Genomic DNA, 26,601 nt, shown 5'->3' on the forward strand with positions numbered 1-26,601 from the left:
CCATCAGTCTCTTCTCATTGAGATAGTGTCCTGAAGGTTTCCATGCCCTTAGAAAGGCTCTACTCACTATCCACAATGTCCTCTAATTTTTCACTTCTTTTACAGCAGAGCAAGAAAAGTAGATTATCAACTAGTAGGCTTTTTGCTCTTACTTCATTTATATTTATTTCCTTGCCATTCTTTTCTTTTCTTTCATTATCTCTTTTCAGTAACTCAAAACACTAATGTAATCTTAAATTTCTTAATTCAGTCACTCATTTAAAAACAACAGTTTGTCTTCCCCATGTCTTTTCAAAAATGATGTTTCAGAAGCAACGGTCTTTAAGTTAGAACAAATTATTTTACTGAGACCTGAATAATGTTTTTTATTCATCTGCTTTTTTCTGCTCCTGCTTTTCTTTGACTGTAACTTTCTAAGGCAAGGACTGTCACAGCCTTGTTAGACTGTCATAGTGCTTGTCAGAGAACATTAAATGCGAAAGCCATCATCTCTTATATACCTTCAGTGAATTTCCTGAAGAAGGCTTGATTTAAGAAAAAAAGGGATGGGAAATTAGCTGTTATAAAGGACTGGTTTAGCGTTATCTACAATATAAACAAGTATTTAGTTTTAGAGAAAGGTCTGTCAGACAAGGAAAGGGATAGTGTGTATCTTAAATAGGATTTGTACTGAAGTAAACTGAATATATTTCCAGTTGGGAGACTATGAAATAAATTGAAACCTTTGAATGGAAAACCAGCAGTAATTGTGATTCTCTCCCCCTTGGTATTAAACAAACTGCATGAATCCACAAATAAGTATCTGCAAACACAATTGGGTATTTGAAAATAGTATAGCACATAAATCATGCACAGACAGACACACAGATTAAGGAAAAATATTTACTTGAGGCTTACCCAAAACCAAACAAATTGTTTCTAGTTGAATGCTTCTGCAAACATCCTTTTTTTTTTTTTTTTTTTTTTTTTAAAGAGAATTAATTTAAATGTAAATTCAGGAATTTATTATCAGATTTGGATTGTCTGGGAAACTGCCACAATACAGAGACTTGGAGACATTATGAAATAAAAAATAAAATTAAGCTTTTTGCTGATTTAAAATTTAAGTCTTTTGGGGGAAAAAGAAAGTCTTAGAATCTCTTAGAGTAAGTTTTGTGACATTATACCAGTCTACAGTTAATAATGTGTATATAAAACCATATCTCGTTCTTTTTTTGCTTTGTTCACACATGTGCATGATGTTTTGCTTTATTAATTACCTTCACTTTGTATGCCAGGTGGACTACATTAATATGGCATTATTGCAAAGATTGCCTCCCAGACATCTTTTTCAGTCTGTCTTTGCTGTGATTGAAGGTAGTTCATATGCAAAGGATGACACATGAATGTGTGTAGGTATTTTACTCCTGCTCCCAAGCTTAAAATATTATTAGTAGAGTTTTATGGCAGGGAGAAGACATTTGCTTGCAGTATTACCAGCTTGCAAAGACCTCATTTTCCCCACACTTATCGTCTCCAATTACCCAATGCAGAGTTTCTCCTGTGATTAGTTCACATAAGGGATAATAACCTAAATGAGTGCTCTGTGTCAAGGCACTGGCATGGCTGAAATAAGTTTAAGTGAGTGAATTTACATAGAATTCTACTAACACTGTGCATGTTATTAAATACACATAAATCTGATGTATTTGAATGTAGCTCCCTCTTTTAAATTCCAGAAAAAAGACACGCAGAGTAGCTAAAGTTCATTTCTTGTATCATTTAAGGCCCAAACTACCTTAAAAATAGGAAACATTTTCATGCAGTTACAATCATTCAAAGTGGATATGGTGATCCCACAAGCTGTGACTTTCTCTGAAACTGAAATCCCTTTTTTGAGGAGAAAAAAGAAATAATTTTCTGTCATTTCAACCCAAATGTAGCATAAACATTTTAGATACTGCAGATGACTATAGGTGTTTGTGGCTGCAATTGATCCTAAAAACTAATAATTGTTTTGACATTTGACCTTCCTACTCCTACGTATTTGTGTTCTTTCGTTTTGGATTTTTTTTTTTCATTATGTGCATGCAAACATATGCCCCTTGCACTGCACTTACATAAAATCACTCTCAGTATTAGCTTACAAACTGCAGTAGTTTTTGTTCCAAAAAAAGGCCCCCTGCTGCAAATTGCCATTCCATACCTGGAACTGGGGAACAAGAAACAATGAACAACTTCATTTGGCATTTTTTAAGCCGCTCTTGTTGCTAATTCCTTGAGCAGCTGAGCCTACAGCCTGCGCAGACAGTGGAGACATAAAATGAATATTCAAGCAGAAACAACTCCTCCAACAGCCATGCTCTGTCCCTCAGCAAAACTCTTCCAGCAGAACTCTTTCCTTGGAGAGGAGGAAAAACAGCACAGAGTAGCATTAGCAAAATATGTTTCTGACTTTGAAATATCCTCAAGTGATGGCCAGAAAAGCTGTGGTTGCTCCATCCCTGGAAGTGTTCAGGATCAGGCTGGATGAGGCTTGGAGCAACCAGGGATAGTGGAAGGTATCCCTGCCCATTAAGGAGCTTAAATGATGACTTTAAAGAAAAACACAAACCACGAAATAAAGTTGTCACTACCACATAAATAAAAATTACCTAAATGTTAAATACCAGTATTTTGTAGCCCTTGGAAGCTTCTTAAATTAGGCAATTTCATTTTTTAAAAGGGATGAAAACTGAGACAGTTACTGGTGGTTCTGAAGAGGTTCAAGAATTCACTACTTGAAATATCAGTCCTACTGGCATTTAAACAGTTAAATACCATAATGGGGTCTTGCACAGTCTGTAAAGCTTATGGCTGTTTGTAGTACTTTGTAGAACTTATGGATTATGTCTTTATATATTATTATTAGAACTTCATGAAATTTTAATATGTGGATAAATGAAAATAAAACTTAATTATTTCAAAATATCGTTTCAATTTCAGTTTAGTATAATGCTGTTAATGGTAATGTGAATGTATCAGAAGGTTTTTATTCAGCCAACGTCCCATTAAATACATTAACATTGCTCTGCTTTTCTCATCAGGAGTCTTTATATTATATGGAATGATGCCATAAATGGTTAGACAACTAGAAAGGGAAAAAAAACCCTCTTATGAGTTATACTTCCATTTCACTCCCCAAGATTACATTGTTAATATATTATATATCTGTTTATTAGGTATTCTCGATTCCTGTGGTTGCCAGTGAGTCACCAGCTTCAGCTTCCATTTTGTTTTTATTACAGTACCTTTAAAAACATGAAAGCAAAGTATTATTTATTTCCATAATGCTCCTTAATGTCTTTTAGTGATGAGGTCTGGTGCTGTTTCAGATGTCTGCCACCACTACTGCGTCAACTCCGAGTCGTGCACGATTTCGGCCGACGGCCGCGTGGATTGCGTCTGCCCCGCGCGCTTCGAGGGCCCCAAGTGCGAGGTGGACAAGTGCACCCGCTGCCACGGGGGACACTGCATCACCAGCAAGGACAGCAGGGACGTGGTGTGCAAGTGAGTGTGTGTGGGAAAGGGGTTTTGTGCCAAATCCCACATTTAACAGCAGTTCTATGCGTTGTCCTTGACATCTCTCGTGCCGTAGTTTGTCCCAGTGTGGTCACATCACATCAGTTCCTCTGTGTGGCTCCTGCCCATACCAAACCAACTGGCTTCTGGCTTTTAAACCAACTTGTGGAGCACTCCTCACTGGAGGAAGCACAGTATAACAGGAAACTGAATGGCTTTTCACTTGGAAACACTGAAATTAATCTAGTTAGCAATGGCGTTCTTCTATACTGTTGAAATGTCTTCATTGTTCTTCACTGTTGAAAATTCTGCATTATCTGTGACGGTGATCGAGACATACTAAATACTGTTGGGGGCATAAGTAGCACATGCTGCTCTATTGCTGAGTGATTGTTTTGTATTCTAATAGTTTATTTTCACTAAAAGAAAGATTGAATTGTGCAATAATCTCATTGCCCGTGATAACTTTTCAAACCAGTAACCTAAAATTCTTTCAATCAGTAGATCTTATAATAATAAGGTCTGTTAATATTAAAATACTGATTTTACAATGAAATGCTCAGATTTACTGAAATACTGATTACACTTCGCTTTTTATTTCTTTTTCCTATTTTTTGACCATGGCAGTTGCACTAATGGAAAGATTGCCTCCACCTGTCAGCTGTGTGATGGCTACTGCTACAATGGTGGCACCTGTCAGCTGGACCCAGAGACAAATATACCCGTCTGTCTGTGAGTATCCTGCCCCCTGCAGATCATTACAATACCTGTGTGACAACAAATATTAAAATTATTGTGCATGTTTCTGTATTTTTAGTCTCTCTGGGATGAATAATGGGCTGGTTGCAGTTTCAACTTACATTATTTGTTTTCTAGCTGTTTGTGTAACCTCATACTTTGCATACCTTTTTGCAATATGTGTGTTAAAATTTAGAAGTAAGGGCTCTCTTGTGAATGCATATAGATACAAAGATGTATCTTTGGAAACTTATAGTAATTTTAGGTCTGTTCAGGCATTTTTTTTCTGGAATGGAAACTCAAGATTGCCTGTCCTGCTTCTCAGAGGTGGATTAAGTCTTTTTTTCCTACAGAAATGGTCAGATTTGGAGGCAAAACCCTTCTCCTGATAGCTGGAGAAGAAAAATCATGCCAGTGTTATTTCCCTTATGGAGATATGCTCATGTATTTCATATTTCTGCCCTAACCCTCCCACTGCCCAGAGTATTGCAGCTGTTCTGGGGTGAGATTGTGCTCTCCCTCCTGTGTCATGTCAAGAGAGTAATTCAGAGTGCTTTTCGTAAGCCTAGACGTAAAATGCAAAAGAAATTGGTATTTTGTAGCTTAGAAGTGAAATATTGTTGCAAGCAGAAAAGCCTACATTCTACTCCTTTCTTGAGAGCTATGGTGTATCTTCTTTTTCAGCTGCTCAATATAAAATAATGAAGTAGTCACTGTAGCAAGAAATTAATTTCTTTCCTGCTCTCAGTTACTCTGAGATACCTAGTCAGACACTTTTTTTTTTTTTTTATTTATTTCCTTAAAATATTCATTTCACAATGGTCTTCTACTTCTCCAAACAACCTGGAGCTCAGAGCATCCTCCAGGCTGGAAGAGAGAGGTGTTGGAAGATGGAATTGGGCATGAGTGTCTCATTCCCTGGGTGAAATGAGCAAATTGTTGCCCAAAGGGATCTGGCACCACAACTGTGTGAATAAAGACACAGCCATTCCTTCATTTTGTTGATGCAGGTGATCTTGAAAAAGGGAATTTTATTCAGACTCTCAAAGGAGTTTCATAAATGCCTGGATTTTGTTAGTGTGATCAGTGGAAGAGGTGTGGCAAAGGTTCCTCCCTGTGAGAGCTGAAGCACTTCTGCTTGAGAAAAAGGACACACAATTGTAGTGGCACTACCACTGAAAAATTGTCAATGTATGTTTGCAGGTTCAGGGCTGAAAATAATGTAATTTAGTTTTGCATGGTAGCCCTTATTAATTTGGAAATACTTTTGGTGCTTGTTTTTCTCATTTATTATTATTTTTTTCCTGTTTTTACCATTTTGCCTGTTATTTGTGCCTCCTTAAATGTTTTTAATTGAGAACTAGAGACTGATAAATCCTGACAAAAGGAGAGTATCAAAAGGAGAGTATCATATTTTTAAGGCCCAAATATGCTGACTAAGCCTGGTGATTCACTTGCTTAAACATCTAGAATGCTATTTTGGAAGCTTGTGACTTTTTATTAATTTTTTTTCTTGTAAAACTCGCATGTTCTTTCTCACATGGAACACCATAGCATCTCAAGGAAAAAAAAAAAATAGAAACAAAAGGTTTTGTGCTTTAATTTGTGTGTGGATTTCCAAAACATAAATGCTGCAGCACACACCAACACCACTACCAATGCCAAGAAAATGGTAATGACCATTTTTAAGGCCATTGCAATCTGGATCAATCTATAGAAATGTACATCTGACAACAACACTCTGAGATCCCTTCAGGCAGCATAGCCCCATTGTTTTAAAGACTATTTGATTATCGGTCATGAGCAAACTTTTCAGTGTTGTCAGATGGGCCTTCCATGACAAGAAAACATTGGTTTTGTCTTCTGTGGGTGTGTGCCCGTGTACGTGTGCGTGTCTTGCCGTCGTTGTGCGTAACGCGTTTGAATCTGTCCAGCACAAGGCAGAATATTTATGTAGGTCTATTTTACTGAAATTCTGCAGATGCTCTGTGGGGTTTAAAAGTCAGCGCTGTGACCAGAAAGTGAACCCTTGTGATTACTACTGTCAGAATGAGGGAATTTGCACTTTAACCACGTTTAATGAACCGAGATGCAAGTAGGTTTAACCTTCCACTTAATGCTGCACATTCTGTGACATCATTCCAGGCCACGGTTCATTGGTTCAAGTCATGCACATTCACATACATTTCACAATATATACTTAATCTGGGGGACCATTTCTATAATACACACTTACCCTTTGAGAGTTGCACTGATGAGTATATTTAAAAATACATTTGGAGTGTGTGTATCGTCAGGGGAAGAAATAAAAGGCTTTATTTTGCTAAATAAATTGGAAAAAAACCTGAAAATGCCACTTGGCCTCTATTGCTCATGTTTTGAGATATTTTACCAAGCTAATCCTACATAGCATTAAGTTTAGTGAGCAGTGATATTGGACATGTTCTGTAGTCTTATTTCTTATTTCTTATCTGAACAGGGAAAGGAACAGAACAGCTATTTAGGTGCTACTTCAGGAATTAAGCTTGTGTTTTTAAGTCTTGTTAATTTTATAGAAACTGTTAAACAAAAGTATATGAGCTACCTCATAACGTTGACTTCTCTGGTTAAAAAAGAAAATTACATTTGTATTCTCTATTTCTATAAAGGATTTTAGGTCTGTTTCTTAAAGAGAAAATTTTAGTATTCATCAGAAAAAGAAGCAGCCTTATTCTTTGAAAATCCTGTAAGGCAGATGTACAGAGAGATGCAAAACACCTGCCAGATGAACAAGCTTCACTCAGTGGTTGAGATGCAAAAGTCAGTAGTGAAATCATGACCTAAAAACCTGGACTTGGGAGAAAATGTGTAATTCACACAGATGTAAACTTCTGTCAGTGAATGGTTTATGGAAACACAGAATGCTGTGGGGATGTGATGTGGTTGTCTGGTTAGTAGCAAAGACAGCGACTGCTTAGGGTGAATAATCTAATTTTTTGTTTATACATGGTCTCAGTTGCTTTGTCAATGTTCTCATGCAATGAAACTCTGGCTTGAGGTACCATGAACCCATTGGAAACAAGATTAATGTCCTAACTACCAACTTCTACCAGCTGGAAGAGTGTGGAGTGGACAGCAGAGTGTGGGACAGGGGTGCTTGGAACTTTTTCTATCTCCATGTATCATGCTTGTGTTTTCAGAATCATGCAGCCCTAAGAACAACATACTGCTGCCTATAAAGTCACATATTGGATGTACCTTTTCTGCTTTTTCTCTCAAATGCTCCATGAGCCATTTGTCCACAGCCCAATGTTTTTCTAAACCAGTCTCTAACTGGGGAGTGGGTGATTTTTAGAAGAAATAGGAGATGCCTGGGTTTATTATCATTCAGCAGGAGCTCTGCTCTCTCTCACAGTCAGCATCAGTTGAGAATGCAAACTTTACACATAATCATGCCCTTATTATCATTCAGTAAAGACAATAGAGAATAAGGTTTAGCAGTTCCAAAGGGCAATCCTAAAGCCATAATTATAGAGCAACTCTAAGCCTGTAAGAACAGACTCTCCTTTCAACATTTTTATTTTATCTTCCTCTCTCAAGGTGTCTTTTTAATGACGAATGCACTAAATGACCTAAATATCAGTTGCACTCTGGAAGGAGGAGTTGTGGTTTTCACCTAACCATTTTAGGAATGAATGAAGGTCTTGCTGTGGCTTCATATAAACCACCAAAAAAAGAGAAGGTTTTACGAAGGCTATTGCCAGTTTCAGTGAAAGCTCTGTCCTGGTTTCAAATATGCAGAGTGTGCTGTGATTTCTCTTTGGACTTCAATGCAATCTAGAATATTAATTCTTCAAATTATTTTTTAGGTGTGTGGTGATTGTTGTTCCCCTTCCTTCTCACATTATTGTTCTTGCTCAGTTACAAAGGTTGTGAGAGAATTTCAGAATGTTAAAATTTGGGGTAATGACCTTTTATGAAAAATGTTCTATTCAGGGTGTCTTAAAGTAGCATAATCTTCTGTATAGTTACTGTCATTTTAATATTCCCAAACTACATTTTCAAGGAGCTCTTTAGTACTGCTTACTAATGGGTGGGGTCTGTGGTGAGACATGCCTGAATTGCACCAGTAAATTCACAAATCAGTTGAAAAAAAGAATGATCAGGAGATCAGATTCATATGAGAAATAATCAATAAATGGTTTTTTTTCTGTATTTCACAAACTGTTCTTTCCATCTGTTCTATCAGTCTGTCTTTGAATAAATACCTTTATTTATGTCTCTGTTTCTTTCTCACTAATTACCCACCTGTATATTCATTCCTGCAAGAGAAGCAGGGTTTAGAGAGAGATTGCACCTTGTATGATACCAGTGAAGAGAACTGGAAAGAATTGAAACTCTACAGTACTCAAGAGTGACTCTGGTTGTTGAATGGGCAGGGCTTTCATTACAGAATCTTTGGCACAGGATATTGCTCTCTCTCAGCTTTGTTTCTTTTATACCTTCATCATAACTATATATTGCTAAAACTCCTTTATTTTTTTGTATTACTATTGGTATTTGTACCTGCACATGGATGTGTGCTATAATTATTTTCTGAAAATAAATGTAATCAAATCATAACTCTCTTAGGCATTCTAGAAATATAAAAATCAGAAGACAGAGTACAGCATTGCATTAGTTGCCTGTGGCTGGATGTGCTGGATGTTCAGAGGGATTCAAGTGTGTGTTGTATTTCAATATTAGAACAAAGATCAATTCCTCTGTAGTGAAGAACAAGTCATCCTGGAGAGTTAATGAGAAGGCACAAACCATGCAGGAGCTTGGAAGAAAGCCTGAATTTGATAACAGAGAAAACTGAAAAGTGAAAGGTGGAGAAAGAATAAATAACTTCATTTCTTAATGGAGAATCTTGGTCAAGTAACAGTTTAAGGACTGTGAACAACTGGGGAGAGAACAAATAGTGGAATTATTTAAAACTGATTACAAAGTTTGAACTTGGAAGTGCAGATATGGATAAATTAGGAAAAGCAGGCCCTGCAGGAGGGAAACAAGCAGGAGAGCTGCTCTTACAGAATCCTGGGATGCTTCTGGTTGGAAGGGATCTTAAAGCTCACCTCGTTCCAGCCCCCAGCAATGGGCAGGGACACCTTCCACTGGAGCTGCTCAGAGCCCCAGCCAGCCTGGCCTGGACATTCCAGGGATGGGGCAGCCACAGCTGCTCTGGCACCCTTGTTGCATTGTTTCCAGGTTGTTCTTGCCAGCTTTATCCCAGGAGGCTGGAGAGAGGCACTGAGTGAGGGGAGAGTGTGGGGAGAGCACCTGAGTGTGTGTGTTTAGGTCCCAGAATTCAGGAATTAAAGAGTGCATTCCTCTTTATGGAGGAGCTCCCCTGCAGCTCAGGTGCCTCCTCTGATGCTGGGCCTTCCTCCTGACATTCCTGTTGAAAAATCTTCCCATATGAACAGTTTTTATTTAAGTGCACATGCAGCTGTACAAGTGCTGTATTTACACACAGATTTATAATAAATAAACTCATCATTAAACCAAACCTCTGCTCAAAAAATGTTCAAGTTCATCCATGGTCCAGTTGTGGACAAGAAAGGGACCACAGCCTGCAGTCCCTGACTGGCATTTTCTGGAGGCTGAGGAGAAAAAGCCTCTGTGATAAAGAACAGTCACAGGATTGAAAAGCCTGACTAAGAGAAGGCCCTGGTAACCCTGAGCAGCAGCACAAACCAGGAAATATTGTCAAGTATCCTGCAATAGATGCTTTCCTGGGGTATATTTAATGAGCTCCCCAATTGCAATTGCAACAGGAATGTCACAGCATTCTGCCAGTCCTTTGAGAGCTTTCTTTTTCAACTAAAAATATCTTTGTTATAAATATCTCAAAACTGAATATAATCCACAGGTTATACCTTTGTGTGATAAAAGATATTTTATCCACTTTGTATCACAAACTGGTAGTAGTTCAAGAGCCAAATGAAAACAGGTGTTTGAAGAGTGGTTGTCAGAGGAGGAGCTGTTAAGATCTTGGAAAAGAGGAATTTGTATCTTTTTCATGGAGCATTTACTAACTAGGCTGTAATGCAGATATCCTTTGTCCATGAGTTTAAAACTGTTCAGATAAAACTTGTATAATATTTGCTGCTGTATATCACTGCTTGTGAAAAACATGCTTGGGTTTCTATCTACCTACTTACCCAGTCTTTTCTCATCTTTTCTTTTTAGTTTTACCATTTCAACCTATTTTCCTTTTCTTTTATTGCTCAGTGTAATTTCAGCTACAGTAGAAGTCACCTGGACATGCTTTTATATATTTTTCTGTTATTATTTTTAGTAATTGTATATCTTCTGTACTGTACACATATTGCTAATTGCATGGTGTATGATGACTCTCAGTTTGTTCTTTTTCTTACCTTGGGATGAGTGAGGCTGAGTTGCATTTGGAGGTTGTTCCTTACAGTGAACATCATGCAGCTGTGAATAATCATTTGTACAAAGTAATCTCATGCCCAAATGAAAATTAATTTTTAAAGTTGCTTCTTTTTTTTCTCACATATATTTTGACTAAATTTCAACAGGTTTTTGGTGTTCCTGAAAAGAATTTTTTTATTGTTTTGCCTGCTTTTGAATGATACCATTGTCCTATTCTGAATGTATTGGATTGCAAGGCAATTTGTATTTCATTTTCAGGTAACAAGTATAAATTTTGTATCCCTTGACTTCTACATTATTTTCCTTTTATGATGTTGAGGGGTGCTCATTAGGAAAAGCTACTAAAATGTGGTTTCTTCATGTATGAAATGGTCATGGAAAAGTTACTACTTGAAAATAATGAAACCCTACAATAGAGGGGAAGCTGCAGAATGTGAAATTACTGATCAGTCCTGGGATGGGATTTTTGGTCTTTGTTATGGAAGAGCTTTAATTTAGAGAGTTAATCAGTGGATTTAACTCTATTATATCAGCGCCCTGTATGAACAATGCATATCTGCAGAAGTATTCCTAAATTTATTATAAGGAATAGTTTAATTATTTGGTTTAGTGCAAAGCTTTTATCATCCTATGGCATCCTACAGAGCTTTGGGGGAAAAGGGAATTTAGATTTTTCTCTTTCAATGCAATTTAGTGTAGATAGTAAATAACTGTAATCCAGATGTTCTCTTGTCTTACAGTTTTAATATCAATGATAAGACAAGTTCCAGTGAAATTTTAATGTTAAGTATTCTTAAAACAGTGAGGCTAGATACTTTTATTAGGATATTTTAGTATATATTGCTATATAATGACCAAAAGGAAAAGCAAAGTTAAAAAAATTACTTTGTGTAATGAAGAAGTATCATTTATAGCTAAGAAACATTTTCAGTTCCCCTTCCACCTCTGTTTTGTAAGGACTGTTCCACAGTTTCTTGTACACCTCTAGACTAGTCTTTCAGTGTTGTCATTTTTGGATCTGCACTGGAATATTGAGCTGGAAAACAGTTGCCTACAAAAGCACTTTTAACTGCATGTTATGCCTTCTGTGTTATATTTTTATGACAATGCCTGTGGCACAAAGAGGGAGAAAAAAGGAGAAACAAACTTTTTTAAAATTTGCACACTGCCACCAAATTAGCTCTTTTTTTACTAATTCTTTTTTCTATTTACTCAGTCCTTTCATAGTCAAATGGTCAAGTACATGAATAATGGAGTTCAGAAAGTTTGCTCACACTGAGCTGTAAGGGTTATACAGAAATAGACAAGACAGACATTTTCTGTCATGAATGGACTCTGATAACAGCATGATCAGAAATGTAAATATCTCCAGTCTAAACATTCCTCACTCCAAGTGCAACACCTTCATAACCTCAATTGAAAGTTTTTTAAAACGTCTCTCTTTACAATGCTAGTTCCTCAAAACAGATAATTCCAATGACATTCAGTACCTCAGGAGGCACTTCCCAAGCACTCATTTCTTTATAAATGTGGAACTGAATTGTTGCAGAGAGAGCTGTAGAAGGTTTATTAATGACCTTGGCAGCAGAACGTGTGCAACCTTTATTTTTTTACTTTTATTCAGTTTTCATATGGGCATCCCCTGTGGTACTGCTGCTCTTTGATCTCTCTCTGGTTCTGCTGGGAGCTGGAGATTTGCACCTGAGATGTTCTCTGCAGCACCGTGCACCGCTCAGCTGACTCCAGCCTGTCCTTCACTGTCAGCTTCCCCATCTGTTTCCATCTGTATTTGTCTGGGAATGACTCAAATCAGGCATTTCCACTGTTCTTTCTCCTGAGTTTGTGATGATGTGAACATCCTTGATGAAACAAAGTGGCTTTATGTGGTTCTGCTTCATTAATGCCTTTTAGTTTGCTCATACTGTGTGATGGTGTTTGCAGGGGTCCAAGCATGAGGGAAGAGATGAGGATCTGACTCCATGTTTCAGAAGGCTGATTCATTATTTTATTATATATATTATATTAAAACTATACTAAAAGAATAGAAGAAAGTATTTCATCAGAAGGCTGGCTAAGAATAGAAAAAGAAGGAAAGAATTATAACAAAGGCTTGTGTCTCTCAGAGTCTGAGCCAGCTGACTGTGATTGGCCATTAATTAGAAACAACCACATAAGACCAATCACAGATGCACCTGTTGCATTCCACAGCAGCAGATAACCATTATTTACATTTTATTCCTGAGGCCTCTCAGCTTCTCAGGAGAAAAAATCCTAAGGAAAGGATTTTTCATAAAATGTGTCTGTGACAGTGCTGCAAATGTCCTGTCTGACCATACAGCCCCTGAAAATGGCACAGAACTGCTCCTGCTACCAAAGAGTTTGGGAAAGGACAAACCACTGCACATCCAGCTTAAACAGGAGTCAGTTCCCATGCTAGGAACTGAGCAGTCTGAATTTAAATGTCCTGACACCAGAAAATGCTGTTAAGAGAAATTTCTCTCTGCAGACAATTAAAACTGGTGAAGATCTGCTCATTTCCCATCTTCCTGCATGAACAGTTGTCCATGTCCCAACCCCATCATTATTCATGTGCCTGCTCGTGGCTGATTTTCTGTGTCAAATTCCCTTGCAGAAAACATCCTTTTCCCCTGGGCTTTACTCCTTTTTTCCTCTGCCTGCCCCAGACAAGCCTTTAGTGCCTTGCTGGACCATCCAAGGGCAGCCATTGCACCTCAAAGTGCAGAAGGAAATGGCAGCCATCCTTCCAGCTTCAGTCTCTTTAAAGTTTGTTGGAGAAAGCAAGCATATGGGAAAAAAAAATTAAAATATAGTGGCAACTAACAATGTTTTTATGAGACTTCTATCAAATGCCTCAGGTGTTTCAATATTGCTGATTTTTTTGCAATTAGAATGACAAGATAGATAAAGAACTTTTAATATGTTTGCCTTATTTTTTCCTCTGTTTACTGCATATCTAGCTGTAGGATTTTTTTCTTCACCAGCTGTTTTGATATCATGTCTGCTATAAGATTTTGAAGAATGTAATTGTACATTATACAAGTTTCTCATGAGCTTTTACTTGAATGCTTCATGGTGATCCTTTTTCTAGTCTCACTGTCTTATGTTCTCTAAACTGTTTTTATGACAGATTTATCATAATGATTGTATATACAGTGGAAGCATTTGAAATATTTAATATAAGAATTTAGTTGCAAAGTTAGATATGTCTAACTCTAAAATATTTTTTACTTTCAATAGTGTAGTATTAAATGCAAATTGTCTGTCATCACAAGTTTTAATTGCATGAGCTGAATGCTGAGCAGGAATGATGCAAAATATCAGGAGGAAATAGAAAGACTTTGTTTCATGTTTGTCATGTGCCAAGAGCTTGAAGCTGAGTAGAATATTCTAAATATAAAGATATATAGTGTTTCTCTACAAGAATGGAGACACTTATTTTGCAGCTGTATGTTGAAAATTGACATTTTAAAAAAGCAAATTCCTTGAACAGTATCTTAGTAAGGTAAGCTGTCAGTGCAAGCATTTTTATCTTACATAATTGCTAAAAAGAGATCTGGAAAGAAAAAGGAACAGATGCATCTTTTGAAAGATTAAAGTTGTGTTCCCTGTGACTCGCAGTGTGCTGAAGTGATGGTAAGCAGGTGGAAAAGTCAGTTGGATTCAGTTATAAAATATATCATTGTGAGACATGTGTGTAATTAGGAATTGGGGGTTCTTTGCAGTGAGGAAACCTAAGTGTGTATTTGCCATATTTATTTAAGTAAGCAAACTTATTTCAGTGAGCATGAAGAACTTCTAAATTATAATGCAATTTAGCTAGTGTGTGACAATATATTAATCAACTAGCAATAATAATCAATATATTTTAAAAAATCAATAATGCTTCTAAAGACTCTCTATAGAGCTTAAGCACTTTAATAGTGAATCCTACCAAAAATTAAATTTACTTTCCAAAATAAGTTCAAGCTTAATAGAAATGCAGTAAAGAGATTTGTCTGAATGTCAGGTTGTGCTGGAAGAGGTTTAGGAGCAAGGAGAGGAGAGCCAGTGTTCTGGAGTGATCTGCAAAGACAGAAGGGAGCCCAAAGCACCACCAGCACAGCTGCCCAGGGCTCCTCCCTGAGAATGGCATTGCTTTTGTCTAGAATATTTGCTGTCTTTCCAAAACTTCTTTTATTATAAAACAACATCAGTTGTTAAGCATAACCAGCTGTAAACTTTGCAATGTATTAAATCCTTAGGAAGGCATCAGATAGAAGTAGTTCTTGGAACTGTATGAGGGTAACGCTCTATTGCACCTCCCTAAAGATAACTGATGCTGAAATTCATAAATAATTCAAAAAGACTTAGAAAAAACATGATTCATTGCACAATATGCAACAGGGACAGATGAGAAGTGACTACTTCCTGCTGTTTCCACAAGGAGACTTTGAGGGTCTGTAGTAAACTTAATCATATTTACAGCAGGTTGAATAAACAATTGAATTTCATTCAGGTGTTTGTTTCTGGTTTTGATGGATTTGCTGAGTCTGCTTCCATGGACTCCTTGTGTTTCCTTGTGTGCATGGAGAGTGTTCTGAATCCCAACTGAGGAACTATTTGCATATTGATATTCACACTAGGAAATTATAGCAGAATAGCTGTGAATAATCCAGGCACCTGGCTCCTGGAACACATATTCTGAATATAAATAGTTTTTAGGGCTTTCTGAGGCCAGGAGATGCTCCTGTCCCTTTAGGACAACTCTTTATTCTTTGGCTCTCAGGCCTGATTACACACACACACACACACACACACACACACGGCTATATTCCTGCAAATAAACATCTGGTTATAAAGTTCAAGATTTCAAAAGTCAAAATGCCAATATATCTTTGATTAAACTTGTTTTGTTATTTGAGAAGTTAGAAAAGGAATTAAGGTTGCAGTGATAATAACAGGAATCAAACACACAGAGGTGTAGGTTTAAACTAAATCCCCACTCTGAGCGTTGTCAGTGCTGTGGCAGGGTTCTGCTGACTCCTCCCATGAGGATTCTTGTTGGTTTTGTAGAAGCACTGCTGTGATTCATGTAGCTCTTGAGAAGATGCTGGTGGTCTCTTTCATGGGTTTCTGTGTTAATAGCTGACATTTATTAACTTCCCCATCGTAATTGGATCCTTTCAGATGTTCAGCCAACTGGTCAGGCACACAGTGTGAGAGGCCAGCTCCCAAAAGCAGCAAGTCTGACAACATCAGCACCAGTAAGTACTTCCAATCACTGCTGTCACTTGGCAAATTTGGGTCACTTTAGAAATCTAAGCCTTGTGCTATGTTAAAACGTGAGTTTATGTCATGAAAATGCTCATTACTGGTATCTTTTTCTTTAAAAAAACCCAAAATATAGATATTTCTAGACTTTTAGGTTGCCATTTGGTGTTGCACAAGGCAGTTCTTAGGCCTTGCACTGCCTGCTCCAAGGGCTAGTGCACTTTTTAAAGAAAAGAATATCCAGTGACAAGCATTTGGCCATATCAGCCCTGTGCAGGGAGCTAGTGGGAGACCTCTGACCATTTAAATCCTACTGAAAGCATCAAAAATAGAGCTGTAAGTAGTGCATAACTTTTGTATTGGCCATCTGCAGAGGGCTGAGTTTTACCCACTGTGAAAATCATCCCGAAAGTAAGAACAGCTCCTGCTGAATGTTTTTAAACACCTCTGAAAGCATGAAAGGATGGCATTGCTGCAGTACTGGCAGCTGAAAGTGGCCAAGGCTGCCTGCAGAGTGCTGAGTGTGCTGCTGGTGCCCTGCTGGACCTGCCCTGCTCACATTTAGCCCAAGTGGAGCAGCACAATGAGCTGCCTGCTATTCAGGTCAGCTTGGTGGATAGATGAAACTTTTCAGGGCTTTTTTCTGAAATGTTTACATGCCAAGACAAAATTAACTTTTTTTTTTTTTTTTGCACCTAGGTAGAACTTAAGGCAGTTATTTATCAAATGTTTTCTTAAAAGAGCCTTGTTGTAATATCCTTTACATGCTGAATCTTCATAAGCTGAACTCAGGATGCTTCAAGTTTTTATTCAGTGCTTCATTTCGTGTCTCTGACAACCTGACGGCTTTCAGGCAGAAAGCCTTCAGGCAGAATTCAAAGCACTTCTCAATTCTTTATTTAGACTGTGGTTAATGTAGAGCAGACACTGCCAGCAGCTTATTTTTTTAATAAATCAATAAATGTTGTCAGTGAAACAACCAGCAATATTTTTGTTTTCCACCAGTTAAGGATTGTGATATTAAAGAAACTACATGCCTCTCCACAGTGGCTTTATGCTGGATTCCTGCTTTTATAAGTCCTGTATTTATAACATAGAATTATTTGTTGCATGTATTTCTTTATGAGCAGATACTAAAAGCAAGGCTCAGAAATAAGAGTACAGTTACTGACCTTATTTTTGCAGATAGTCTCATTTCAGTGAAATTATCTGCCAAAATAATGTGAAGCTCATTTTGTTCTTCCCTGTTCCCTCCTCTCCTTTAACATTGCCGTCTGATCTGTGCACTGTTTTTCTGCTGCATTAAGCATTATTGTAGTTTTTGTGATTGCCTATATCAACATAACAAAATTGTTGGCTCTCGAGTACAATGCAGTAAAATGCAGCAAAATGCAGGAATGCACCAACCATCTAGAAATGAAGATTGCTGGCTGCTTTTTCTTTTCCCACAAATAAAGATAATACTAATACTAATTAAAATACCAATTAATTCTCAACCAGAGCTAGGACTACTGGATATTTTAAATTAATAATTGCATGACCTAAACTGCTGAAGATCCTGGCCATGCCACTCCAGTCCAAATTGTTCAGCAATTCCAGATTTTCATGGACTGTTGCTGCAAATGAGGGCAGGGAATTAATCCAAGTTATATCGGTATCCAAAAAGAGGAAACTCCTGGTTTGTTCATAAAAGTACTTGTGTGTACACTATTAACTGTAATGAACTTGGGTTTTTTATTGATCAGCATTAAAATCTCAAATTGATGAGTGAAGCTCATCACATGAAATTGCATTGTTGGCATGGGAAATTATTCTCTTTTAATTAATGTAACTGTTTTACAGCTGTGAAGCCATGATTATTCAGTGATATTTCCTTCTGTTTTAGGAAGCATAGCAATCATTGTTCCTCTTGTTCTACTGGTGACTTTGATCACTACTCTTGTAATTGGACTATTTCTTTGCAAAAGAAAACGAAGGTAAGTAATTTTATATTGATTTATAAAGTAAAAAATAAATCTTTTGAGTATTGGCATCTTTCTGATTTACAAAAAATCACTTTATGTGAGAAACAAAAATGCAACAATGACCCAAGACTTGTTTCTGGAGGCAGCAAATCAGTTACATATTGGCTCTTGCTGGAGCAACCACGTTTGTTATTGATACTTAAGTTCCTCATGCAGTAGTTATAAAAAAATGTAAAAAAAATTTTGCTCAATCCTTTAAAGGCAGTATAAGTGTTAATAACTTTATCCAGAGACTTAGAGAACTTAACAGAATTGATGTATTTCATTGAAACCACATACTCAAATTTTGAGTATTGTTTACATGTTCAAGTTATATTGAAGATGCAAATAATTCTCAAAATATTTACTGTAGTGTCCCAAACCTTTTCCTTATTAATCTGTTTCTTTAGTATCTTGAAGGGAATATTTTCTTCTCTTGAATTCAGCTGCCTTGGAGCTGATAATGAGCTTGGGTTTGACTTTTTGACTTTGTGCATTTCTTCCAAGGCCACGTTTGGTGGCCAGGGGAGGCAGGAGTGTTTCTGCTGTATGAGGCACCTGAGAGAGCTGCTGCCCTTCAGATGTTCAAAGAACAACACCACACTGATGGTGCTGCAGATTTAGCAAGGGAAGATTCCTGGCAATAAGGCCATGGCCCACTAGGGAAGGCAGAGTGGGAATCAGAGAGCAAACCATTTACTTCAGGCCTGTAGCTGTCCTGCTGGCTGGCCTTGAGCAGCTGTCTTCCTTTCTCCTGGGGCTTGTTACCCCACATCTGAAACCAAGATAATGTCCCTTTGTTAAGTCCTTTAAAAGTAAGTGGTGAATCTGCTGTTTCTGCAAATGTGGCCATTTATGAGGCTATTTCAGTGCTCCAGGCTAAAAGAATCTTTTAAGTTACTATGATCTGGCATCTCTCTCCCCTGCAAACTCTAGTGTAAACTAGTGCGCATCAATTTTTAAAACCTTTTTTGTAAAGCCAATAAGATAAATACATTTCCTGACCATACTGTTAGTAGTGCTGACCCTGCCAGACTCCATGGATGTCATTATGTGCTGCTGCACCTAAAATGCCAGGTTTAGTGATAGCCAAATCCTGAAACCAGTTGCTGCTCTGTAAATTATTTAGGTTACTGAGAATCACTTGTTAAATAATAGATTTTCAGTGGAGAAATAGAACTAGCCTCAATAAAGGGCTTTCTTCTTAAAATTATATTTGAAAATGTATTTTAGAGTTATTTTCTCTCTTCAGAGAAGACTGTCAATTGCTAAAATAGGTGTAGCTGTTCAACACTTGCATGCTACTGTTAAGTACCTATTTTAGGAAATATTTTTTCAATGACATTGCTGAAAAATACAGATCATTTAGTATATTGGATTTCAGATACTGACTGCATCTTAGCCAACAAGAGGACTCGACTGTTATCATCCTGACTGTGACCTCCCTATTATTCCTTTGTAATTCTAGAGAACATATTGCACTGGGAAAAAATTACCCTCTTGAGGTTATTTCAATTGCTTGGGCTGAAATCACCTCCTTAGCTGAAAGAAATGAATTCAGCAACAGAAACAATTCAACTCAATCACTTATCTTTACTGATACCTAATTCAAGGTTAAAAATAAGGCTCTGTCTTTTATTAAAGCTTGAAAGAAAATTCAAGTTGAACTTCAGTGTTCCAATCACCACTGGCAGGGAATGCAAACTGGAACGAGGAGAAGTTCATACATTTTTAATGCATCCTGATGGAACCATTTGCTTGTCCTCAGTTTACGGCTGACTTTGGGCAACCGGTTTGAAACAAAAGTGAAATGAATGAGCAATGGGACATGACTCATATTCTCTTTGCCTTCATTCCTGCAGGGAATTGGCAGTGACTTTGCAAGGCTTTGCTTGGAAGTGAGGGAAATCTGGAAATAACTGGAGGAAGTCAGGGTTGTAGACAGCGAGTTAGCACTTTGTATGGATTCATAACACTACAGCCAAACTGAGAAAAACAATGAAATTCTGCTTCCAGCTTCTGTGAGATCTATACATAGACTCAGATTGCTACTTTGCTTGGAAAATTGAAGGATTTTATGATTGTCTCCCGTTGATCTTAGAGATTAAAGAGAAACAAGATACCCAACAGCTCGCTTGAAAGTTCACTATGTTCTTCTTTTTTTGTATGTTTATGCAATACAGGACAAAAACTATCAGAAGACAACCCATGATAAATGGAGGACTCAATGTAGAAATTGGCAATCCATCATATAACATGTATGAGGTGGGCCATGACCACAGTGAAGGTGGTCTTCTAGCCTCAGATTTTACTCTAAATGCAGAAAAGGTAATTTCTTTTCTCTTTCTAGTGGCAAAGCCATTTTATGTCTTGCAAGGTTTTGTCTTTAAGTGTAACGAATAGAAATGTAGAACAATGACATTTAGATTTAGTTAATGAATATAAAGCCAAGTTAGATTTCATTAGAATAAATGTCATGTATATATTAACAGCTGTTTTGTAGTCTGATGCTGTCTGATGGTCATTTTTCCTAGCACCCGTATTTGATCAAAATAGAGTTTGAAATTAACTACAAAATGATTGGGGGTTTTTTGTCAAGACAGACGTGTCTGAGCTGACAAACCACAACTGGGTTTGTCAAGTGGCAAAAATTTAAAATTGGAAAATATTTAAAATTGGAAACACATTATTGTCCAGCCCCCGTCTGAAGCACAAAAGAGTGCACGTATGCATAGCAGCGTAACTTATTCCACATGTGAAAACTTGCTGAGGCGCGAGGAGCTGGGATCCCTGACGGGGCAGATAGATTAAATGTTTGCACAAAGCTAGTAAGTATTATCATTTCCTTGAGAGAGATGCTGTCAGTCCTGCAGCAGCAGCGCGGTGATTGAAGTGCCTGAGTGATGTGACACGGGATGAGCGGGGTAATGCCGCGCTATCTCTCCCGGAGCGCCGTAATCAGGCGCACACCAAAGGGCAGCCATCACTCCCTGCCATTCCTGACAAAGCAATAACAGGATTACTGATAGCTCCAGCAATGTCACCACTGCAGCACACAGGCAGTGTGCTCAGTGCAGGAGGTAAGCTGAAAATGGAGTTACTCACTGGAGGCAGAGTGGCTGAGCCAATGCTTATTGTGAGGTCTGGCCCTAATCCTCAGTGGAAAATGGTTGGAAAATGCTGAATTTTATTCTCGTGTTGAATGTAGGAGTTTTCCGTGCTGAGGATTGCCTGGAAGGAGGTTTTTATAAATGTAGATCATTCAAAAATAATGTTTTCAGTTGGTGCACTGTTTATTTAACAGTGTTGATAAGTACACGTGGAAAATGCTCTATTAGCACAGAAACTGAAATTTTCTGTTTATACAGGCCAGATACATAGGGGGAGGGTCCACTGCATTCAAGCTTCCCCACACAGCTCCATCAATCTACCTAAACTCTGACTTGAAAGGACCACTATCAACAGGGGTGAGAAATGATGATCCAAGTCCATTCCATTCCACCACAGCCCCTTTCTAAAGAAAGTTTGTCTGTCATTTTTGAGTAGAAGCATTTTCTGTTTCTTTTTAATTTTGTTTTTCTTTTTTTAATGGAATGAAGAATGACAGTAAATAATACATTTTCTGTTTAAAATAAAGGGTCCCCCTCTGCATACAAAATTTCATCTGCACCCATCATCGTAACATGATCTAAAACTGCAAATGTCTTTGCAAAGGAATAAAAAAACAGTAAGCAATGTGATGCTTTGCCATATTATAAATTATTATAAAAGTTTAGCATGGCCATCACAGCCATTTATCCTGATATATTTAAAATTTGTATGCAATTACAGGCATTTAGTGAAGTTTATCAAACTGAAAGATGATCCCAAATAATGGAAACAAGTGGTTTTATTTTAGAGGAATTTGATGCACATAAAAATTAACAATTTCCTTCAATATTCGCAAAGCATATTTTAATTGTTCAGATTTCAATGGGTTTGTATCACAAAAGAGCTCCTTCTAAAACATTGGATTTTTTACTACAACTTAGTATGAGGTTTGCAAACATTAAGATTTAAGATACAAAAGGGACATCAATATGACATTCATTTTCATGTGCCTCAGTAAATATCCATTTTTTGTGCCATTCACGTTCTTGCATGATTGTAATATGTTGTATTTGGAAATTTAATAATTGTTATGGGGTGTGTTTTTTCTGATGGAGCACAGAACCATGGATGATGACAGCCAGAATATTTACCCATCTTTAACTTTTTCTCTTAAATTATGGCCACTCCAGCTTCTTTTTGTACCTCACTGTACTGCCTTGTACAATCAGTAGCACTCAAAGAAGGATCACGAGGCAGACCCTACTATTATATATAATTTTAATAAGTCAATAAGGCACTGCATAGATGCAAAGCATCTCTGTTCTGTTGTGGTTATCATCCTTAATAATGGTTGTCAATGGAGTAAAAATGTTCTGACAATTGAAATAAGACTAAATTTCTGATTATAATCATGACCACAAAAGTAAAGGTCTGTGAGAACAGAACAGTAGAACTGAGAGTAGCTCTTTTTTAATTTTTTTTTTTTTTAAATTAAATAGATGTGGCTCACCTTCTTCTGCCTTCATTTCAGGAAAGTCTGGACCACAAGGCAATCACTTTTTCATCTGTAATAGATGGAATGGGCAGCTTTTAATTCACTAACTGAGCAGCTGCTGTAGCCATCCAGACTGAGCAGTATCTTAATCCTGGGCTCAGAAAAAGAGTTGAGCAACAAGGAAAGGAAGAACTAAGACTTAAAGTCATTTTTCATTCTTTGTTTCCCAGGATGTACTCAGGATATTTTCAAGTCAGGAAAACCTACCCAGTTCTGCTTTGGCCAATTCAAAGTTTAGCCACTTCTTATTACACCAAACAAATTAATTTCCCTTTTTTAGAGCTTCTTGATGTTCCGCTCAGTATCTGTGCAAGCAGAGCAGTGCTGATAAATTAGTTGTAAAAAGAGGAGGATTTTGACCACAAGGTGCCCTTTCCTGTTATCATGGATAAAAGCAGAACTCTAATTGGATAGCAAAGTTCTTCTAGAGACAATAAAGGCACAAAGTATGAAGGAAATAGTGGAGACTCGGGGGATTTCTCCCACAATGAAGTGCTTTGCAGCATTAAAACTGGACTTGTCCAATGCTGAAGTGCCACTCATTTCAACAGATGTTTTTCATTACAGTCCAAACCACCAAAATTGCTGAGAAAAGGCTTATCAATTTGTAACTACTATGATATATTAACAGTTGTGCTGGTTTATTATTAAAGTTTAATTTACATGACGAAAGTCTTGAATTTTTTGGTCAAATCATGTTGTGTATTTGGGCCACAGAATTCGAAAACATGGTCAGCTATTGATGGGATGCTGATGTCTTAGAACAGGTAATACATGGAAACTGTTGGCTGCAGTTTTCTCCTGTTAAACTTGTCACATGGTCTCACAGTGCACCTTCTCTATAAACTCCTTCATATCTATTCTGAAATCTTCCAGTGTAATAAGGTGGACAAGTCAACCTCAGAGACATTTTTTCAAGGTTTTTAATTTATTTTTTGTCAATGTTTTTATGGTTTTAATATCATAATATGCTGCATGTCATGTCATTGGTTACTTTAATAGCATGTCTCATCATGATTTTAATTTTCAACTAAATAATTAACTCATCATCAGGTTTGCAGATGTCCAGGTATCTATTAAATATGTCCTGTTGTATTTTATGTGTACTTGTTCTTGCTTTAACAAAGCCATTTCCATCTCCATAAATGCTAATTTTGATTCAACCTGACTGGTCTAATGTTTGCTTCATTTCTCTGCAGCCAACAAATTACGCCAATCCAGTATATGCAAAGTTATACGTGGATGGACAAAACTGTCGAAACTCCTTAGCAAGTGTTGATGAAAGAAGAGAACTTCTTCCAAAGAAAATAGATATTGGGATAAGGGAGACTGTGGCATAATCTGCTGTTACCTTTTATACTCTGTATAAATGTATAAAATATAAGGATTACTTTTCTATGTACCAACAGTATTATAATTGTTTTGGCATCAGCATTACCTCTGTTTTTTGTTTGGTTGATTGTTTTCTGGGTTTTTCTTTTGCTGATGACTTTTGACTGACCATTTGTAAGGTATTTTTATGAAAAAGAAACTGCACTACGGTACAATTTACAACAATGCTGCTGAAATAACACACCTTTAAATTTGTTAAAATGGCAAACAACATATTCGTTTGTAGCGTGAAAATGAGCAATCTATTTTCTATGAACTTTTTTGGTTCTACTTAATCGATGAAGATGGTATCTGCACTTTTTCATTATGTAGTCTGGAAGCTGTAGTACAGTGTGTAATTTTGTTTATTTTAAATGGTGAAAGAATGATTGAATGGTCTACTCTCTTCTTTGTGCCCATTAGAACTTCTCTTCAGATCCTGATGAAGCTAGATAACTTTTCACAAACAAACATAACTTGCTTTTAAATTAGCTTTAGGTTGCCAAGAAGTAAACAAGACTATAGAAGTGAAACATCTAATGATCTGCATGAACACAATGATTATGTTTCAGAAATCCAGTGACTGTACATGATATACTAAACATATATACCATGTAAACAAGCTTTGTATTTATTAAAACCTTATAGAACATAGTAACGATATATCTTGGAAGCTGAAACCTTACTTGCTGTGGGACAAAGCATTCAAACTCCAACAGTCCTGTAGGACAGTAGCCACCCTAGAGCACAAGAGGGCATTGCCTACACATGCTTTACATGTTTATTCACTTAATCACACGCAGTTCTTATGGATTAATAACTCCCAACTCACACCGAGCAGTAGGGAAAAAGCCAGACCCCAAACCTTAAGCACACTCAGATGATCACAGCATTTGGTTTTGACAATCATAGATAAAACCCCTCACACCTCTTTAGTGATGCTAAAGGATTCAAAACACAGCAGTTTCTTTAAATTAAGATAAACTGTGGTATTGTGGAGGTAAAAGGAGCCAAGCTGCATATTAGTGAAACCTTAGCAAAGCCCAAGTTTCAGTAGTCTGGGTTCAATATCAAAGTCCGAGTATCAAAAGTGAAAAGCATCAGTATCAGTTTCCAGCACTTTTCTGACCTGGCCTGTTTTCTGTTGTTGCTAAGAAGCAAAATCCGACTCACCTTTTTTTAATTTTGATGGAAATAAAGAATAAAATTTCTTTCAGGTTTGAACTGAATCAAAATATTTTATACATAACTTTAAAGGCACAAAAGACGTATTCACACATATACTGTGGAGGACTCTTCCTTCCTCTGCTAGACATGACTGACTTTTAGCTATCATAATATATTAACCTAACAGATTAAATATGTTTGTGGTTGCTCTTTATTCCCTTTGTACAAGCATTACAAAAATAACTGCTGTTTTATAAGAGATTTTTGTTGTACTATTGTGCATGCATACTACCTATTTCTAAACTTTGCCATATTGGGGCCTTTATAAAACTCTTGATTTATGTAATACTAGTGCAATTTTGCTTGAACAATGTTATGCATATCATAAACTTTTTCAGGTTCTTGTTTAAGTACATTTTTTTAAATTGAACAGTATTTTTCATTTTGGTTATAATAGTCATTTTGCCTATGTTTCTACAATGAAGTGTTAAATACTTTATAAAAAAAATTGTTGACTGATTTATTTAAATGAAAATCTACATACTTAATTCAGTGTGTTGACTAATTTTTAAATTTAACTTATAAAATGAAAGCTAAAGAAAGAGCAAATTGAAGCAAAAAAGAATTACTTTGTACAAATGGCTAAATCCATTTTCTTAATGAAAATTTTTGCTTTTTATACAAATTCTATTTGAATGTTTTTGCAGCTCTGCACGTGTTTGGATGACTTAGGTGTATAGCTGTATATTAATGTCAATAGAATTTTAAAGCTCTTATTTTTTCTATAAAAATACTGTATTAAATAGTTTCATACCACACAGCTACGATTCCACAGGTTCTGCCTTTGTTCTGCTGACATCATCAGAGATGGATTAGGCCCTCTTTTATTTATTTTTTTTCCCCACAACTGCCATTGTTATGAGGCGTAAGTAGTTGGAAATTTTAGAAACTTTGCCATTAATTTTCTGGAAGAGAATCTGTTATCTTCAAAGCTCAGGTAGATCTAAATTTTATCTGGTGGGTATAGAAAACATATACATGAGTTAAAACATGGATTCTTACACAGGCCTGAGGAATTTTACTTATTGTGATGTCTCAGTTTCCCTTCACTGAGACATTTTATTTACTTTACACCTGCTTGAGAGTTAATTGCTTTATAAATAATCATTTATTTCCTTATAAATACACAGTTGATGTTAGTGGAGCTATTAAATATTTGGTATTAGATCAGAATGAGGTCATAAGTATGCAAGCAGAATTTTGATGAAGATACTGAGCTCTACCACTGCCATACTTCATAATCTTTAAATTGCACATATGTGTAACAATCCACAATGGTTTTGTTTGTTTGTTTTTTCACTTTACCAAGGTTCTCCACAGGAACTCTTTCCACAATCCTTCCACAGCCCCAGAATCCCCAGGTTCTGCAGGTGGGCAGAACACACA

The 26,601-nt window shown here is 36.9% G+C and overlaps 1 protein-coding gene across 6 annotated transcripts in view; it reads left to right on the forward strand.

Moving 5' to 3' along the window:
• Positions 1–25,973, forward strand: part of LRP1B (LDL receptor related protein 1B) — a 639,076-nt gene extending 613,103 nt beyond the window's left edge. For 2 of the 6 annotated variants that reach the window (XM_074547868.1, XM_074547872.1), the window contains 8 exons: positions 3,354–3,528; positions 4,168–4,272; positions 6,260–6,373; positions 15,886–15,962; positions 17,855–17,945; positions 20,156–20,300; positions 21,341–21,439; positions 23,817–25,973. In XM_074547868.1, the coding sequence (XP_074403969.1) occupies positions 3,354–3,528; positions 4,168–4,272; positions 6,260–6,373; positions 15,886–15,962; positions 17,855–17,945; positions 20,156–20,300; positions 21,341–21,439; positions 23,817–23,957 (947 nt within the window). In that variant the 3' untranslated portion in view covers positions 23,958–25,973. Of the gene's footprint in view, positions 1–3,353; positions 3,529–4,167; positions 4,273–6,259; positions 6,374–15,885; positions 15,963–17,854; positions 17,946–20,155; positions 20,301–21,340; positions 21,440–23,334; positions 23,385–23,816 lie in introns of all 6 variants that reach the window. The other 4 variants (XM_074547869.1, XM_074547873.1, XM_074547870.1 and 1 more) reach the window with 4 other exon arrangements.
• The last annotated feature ends 628 nt before the right edge of the window (positions 25,974–26,601 follow it).

The sequence above is a fragment of the Zonotrichia albicollis genome, chromosome 10 (assembly GCF_047830755.1).
Source record: "Zonotrichia albicollis isolate bZonAlb1 chromosome 10, bZonAlb1.hap1, whole genome shotgun sequence".
Taxonomy (NCBI): Eukaryota; Metazoa; Chordata; class Aves; order Passeriformes; family Passerellidae; genus Zonotrichia; species Zonotrichia albicollis.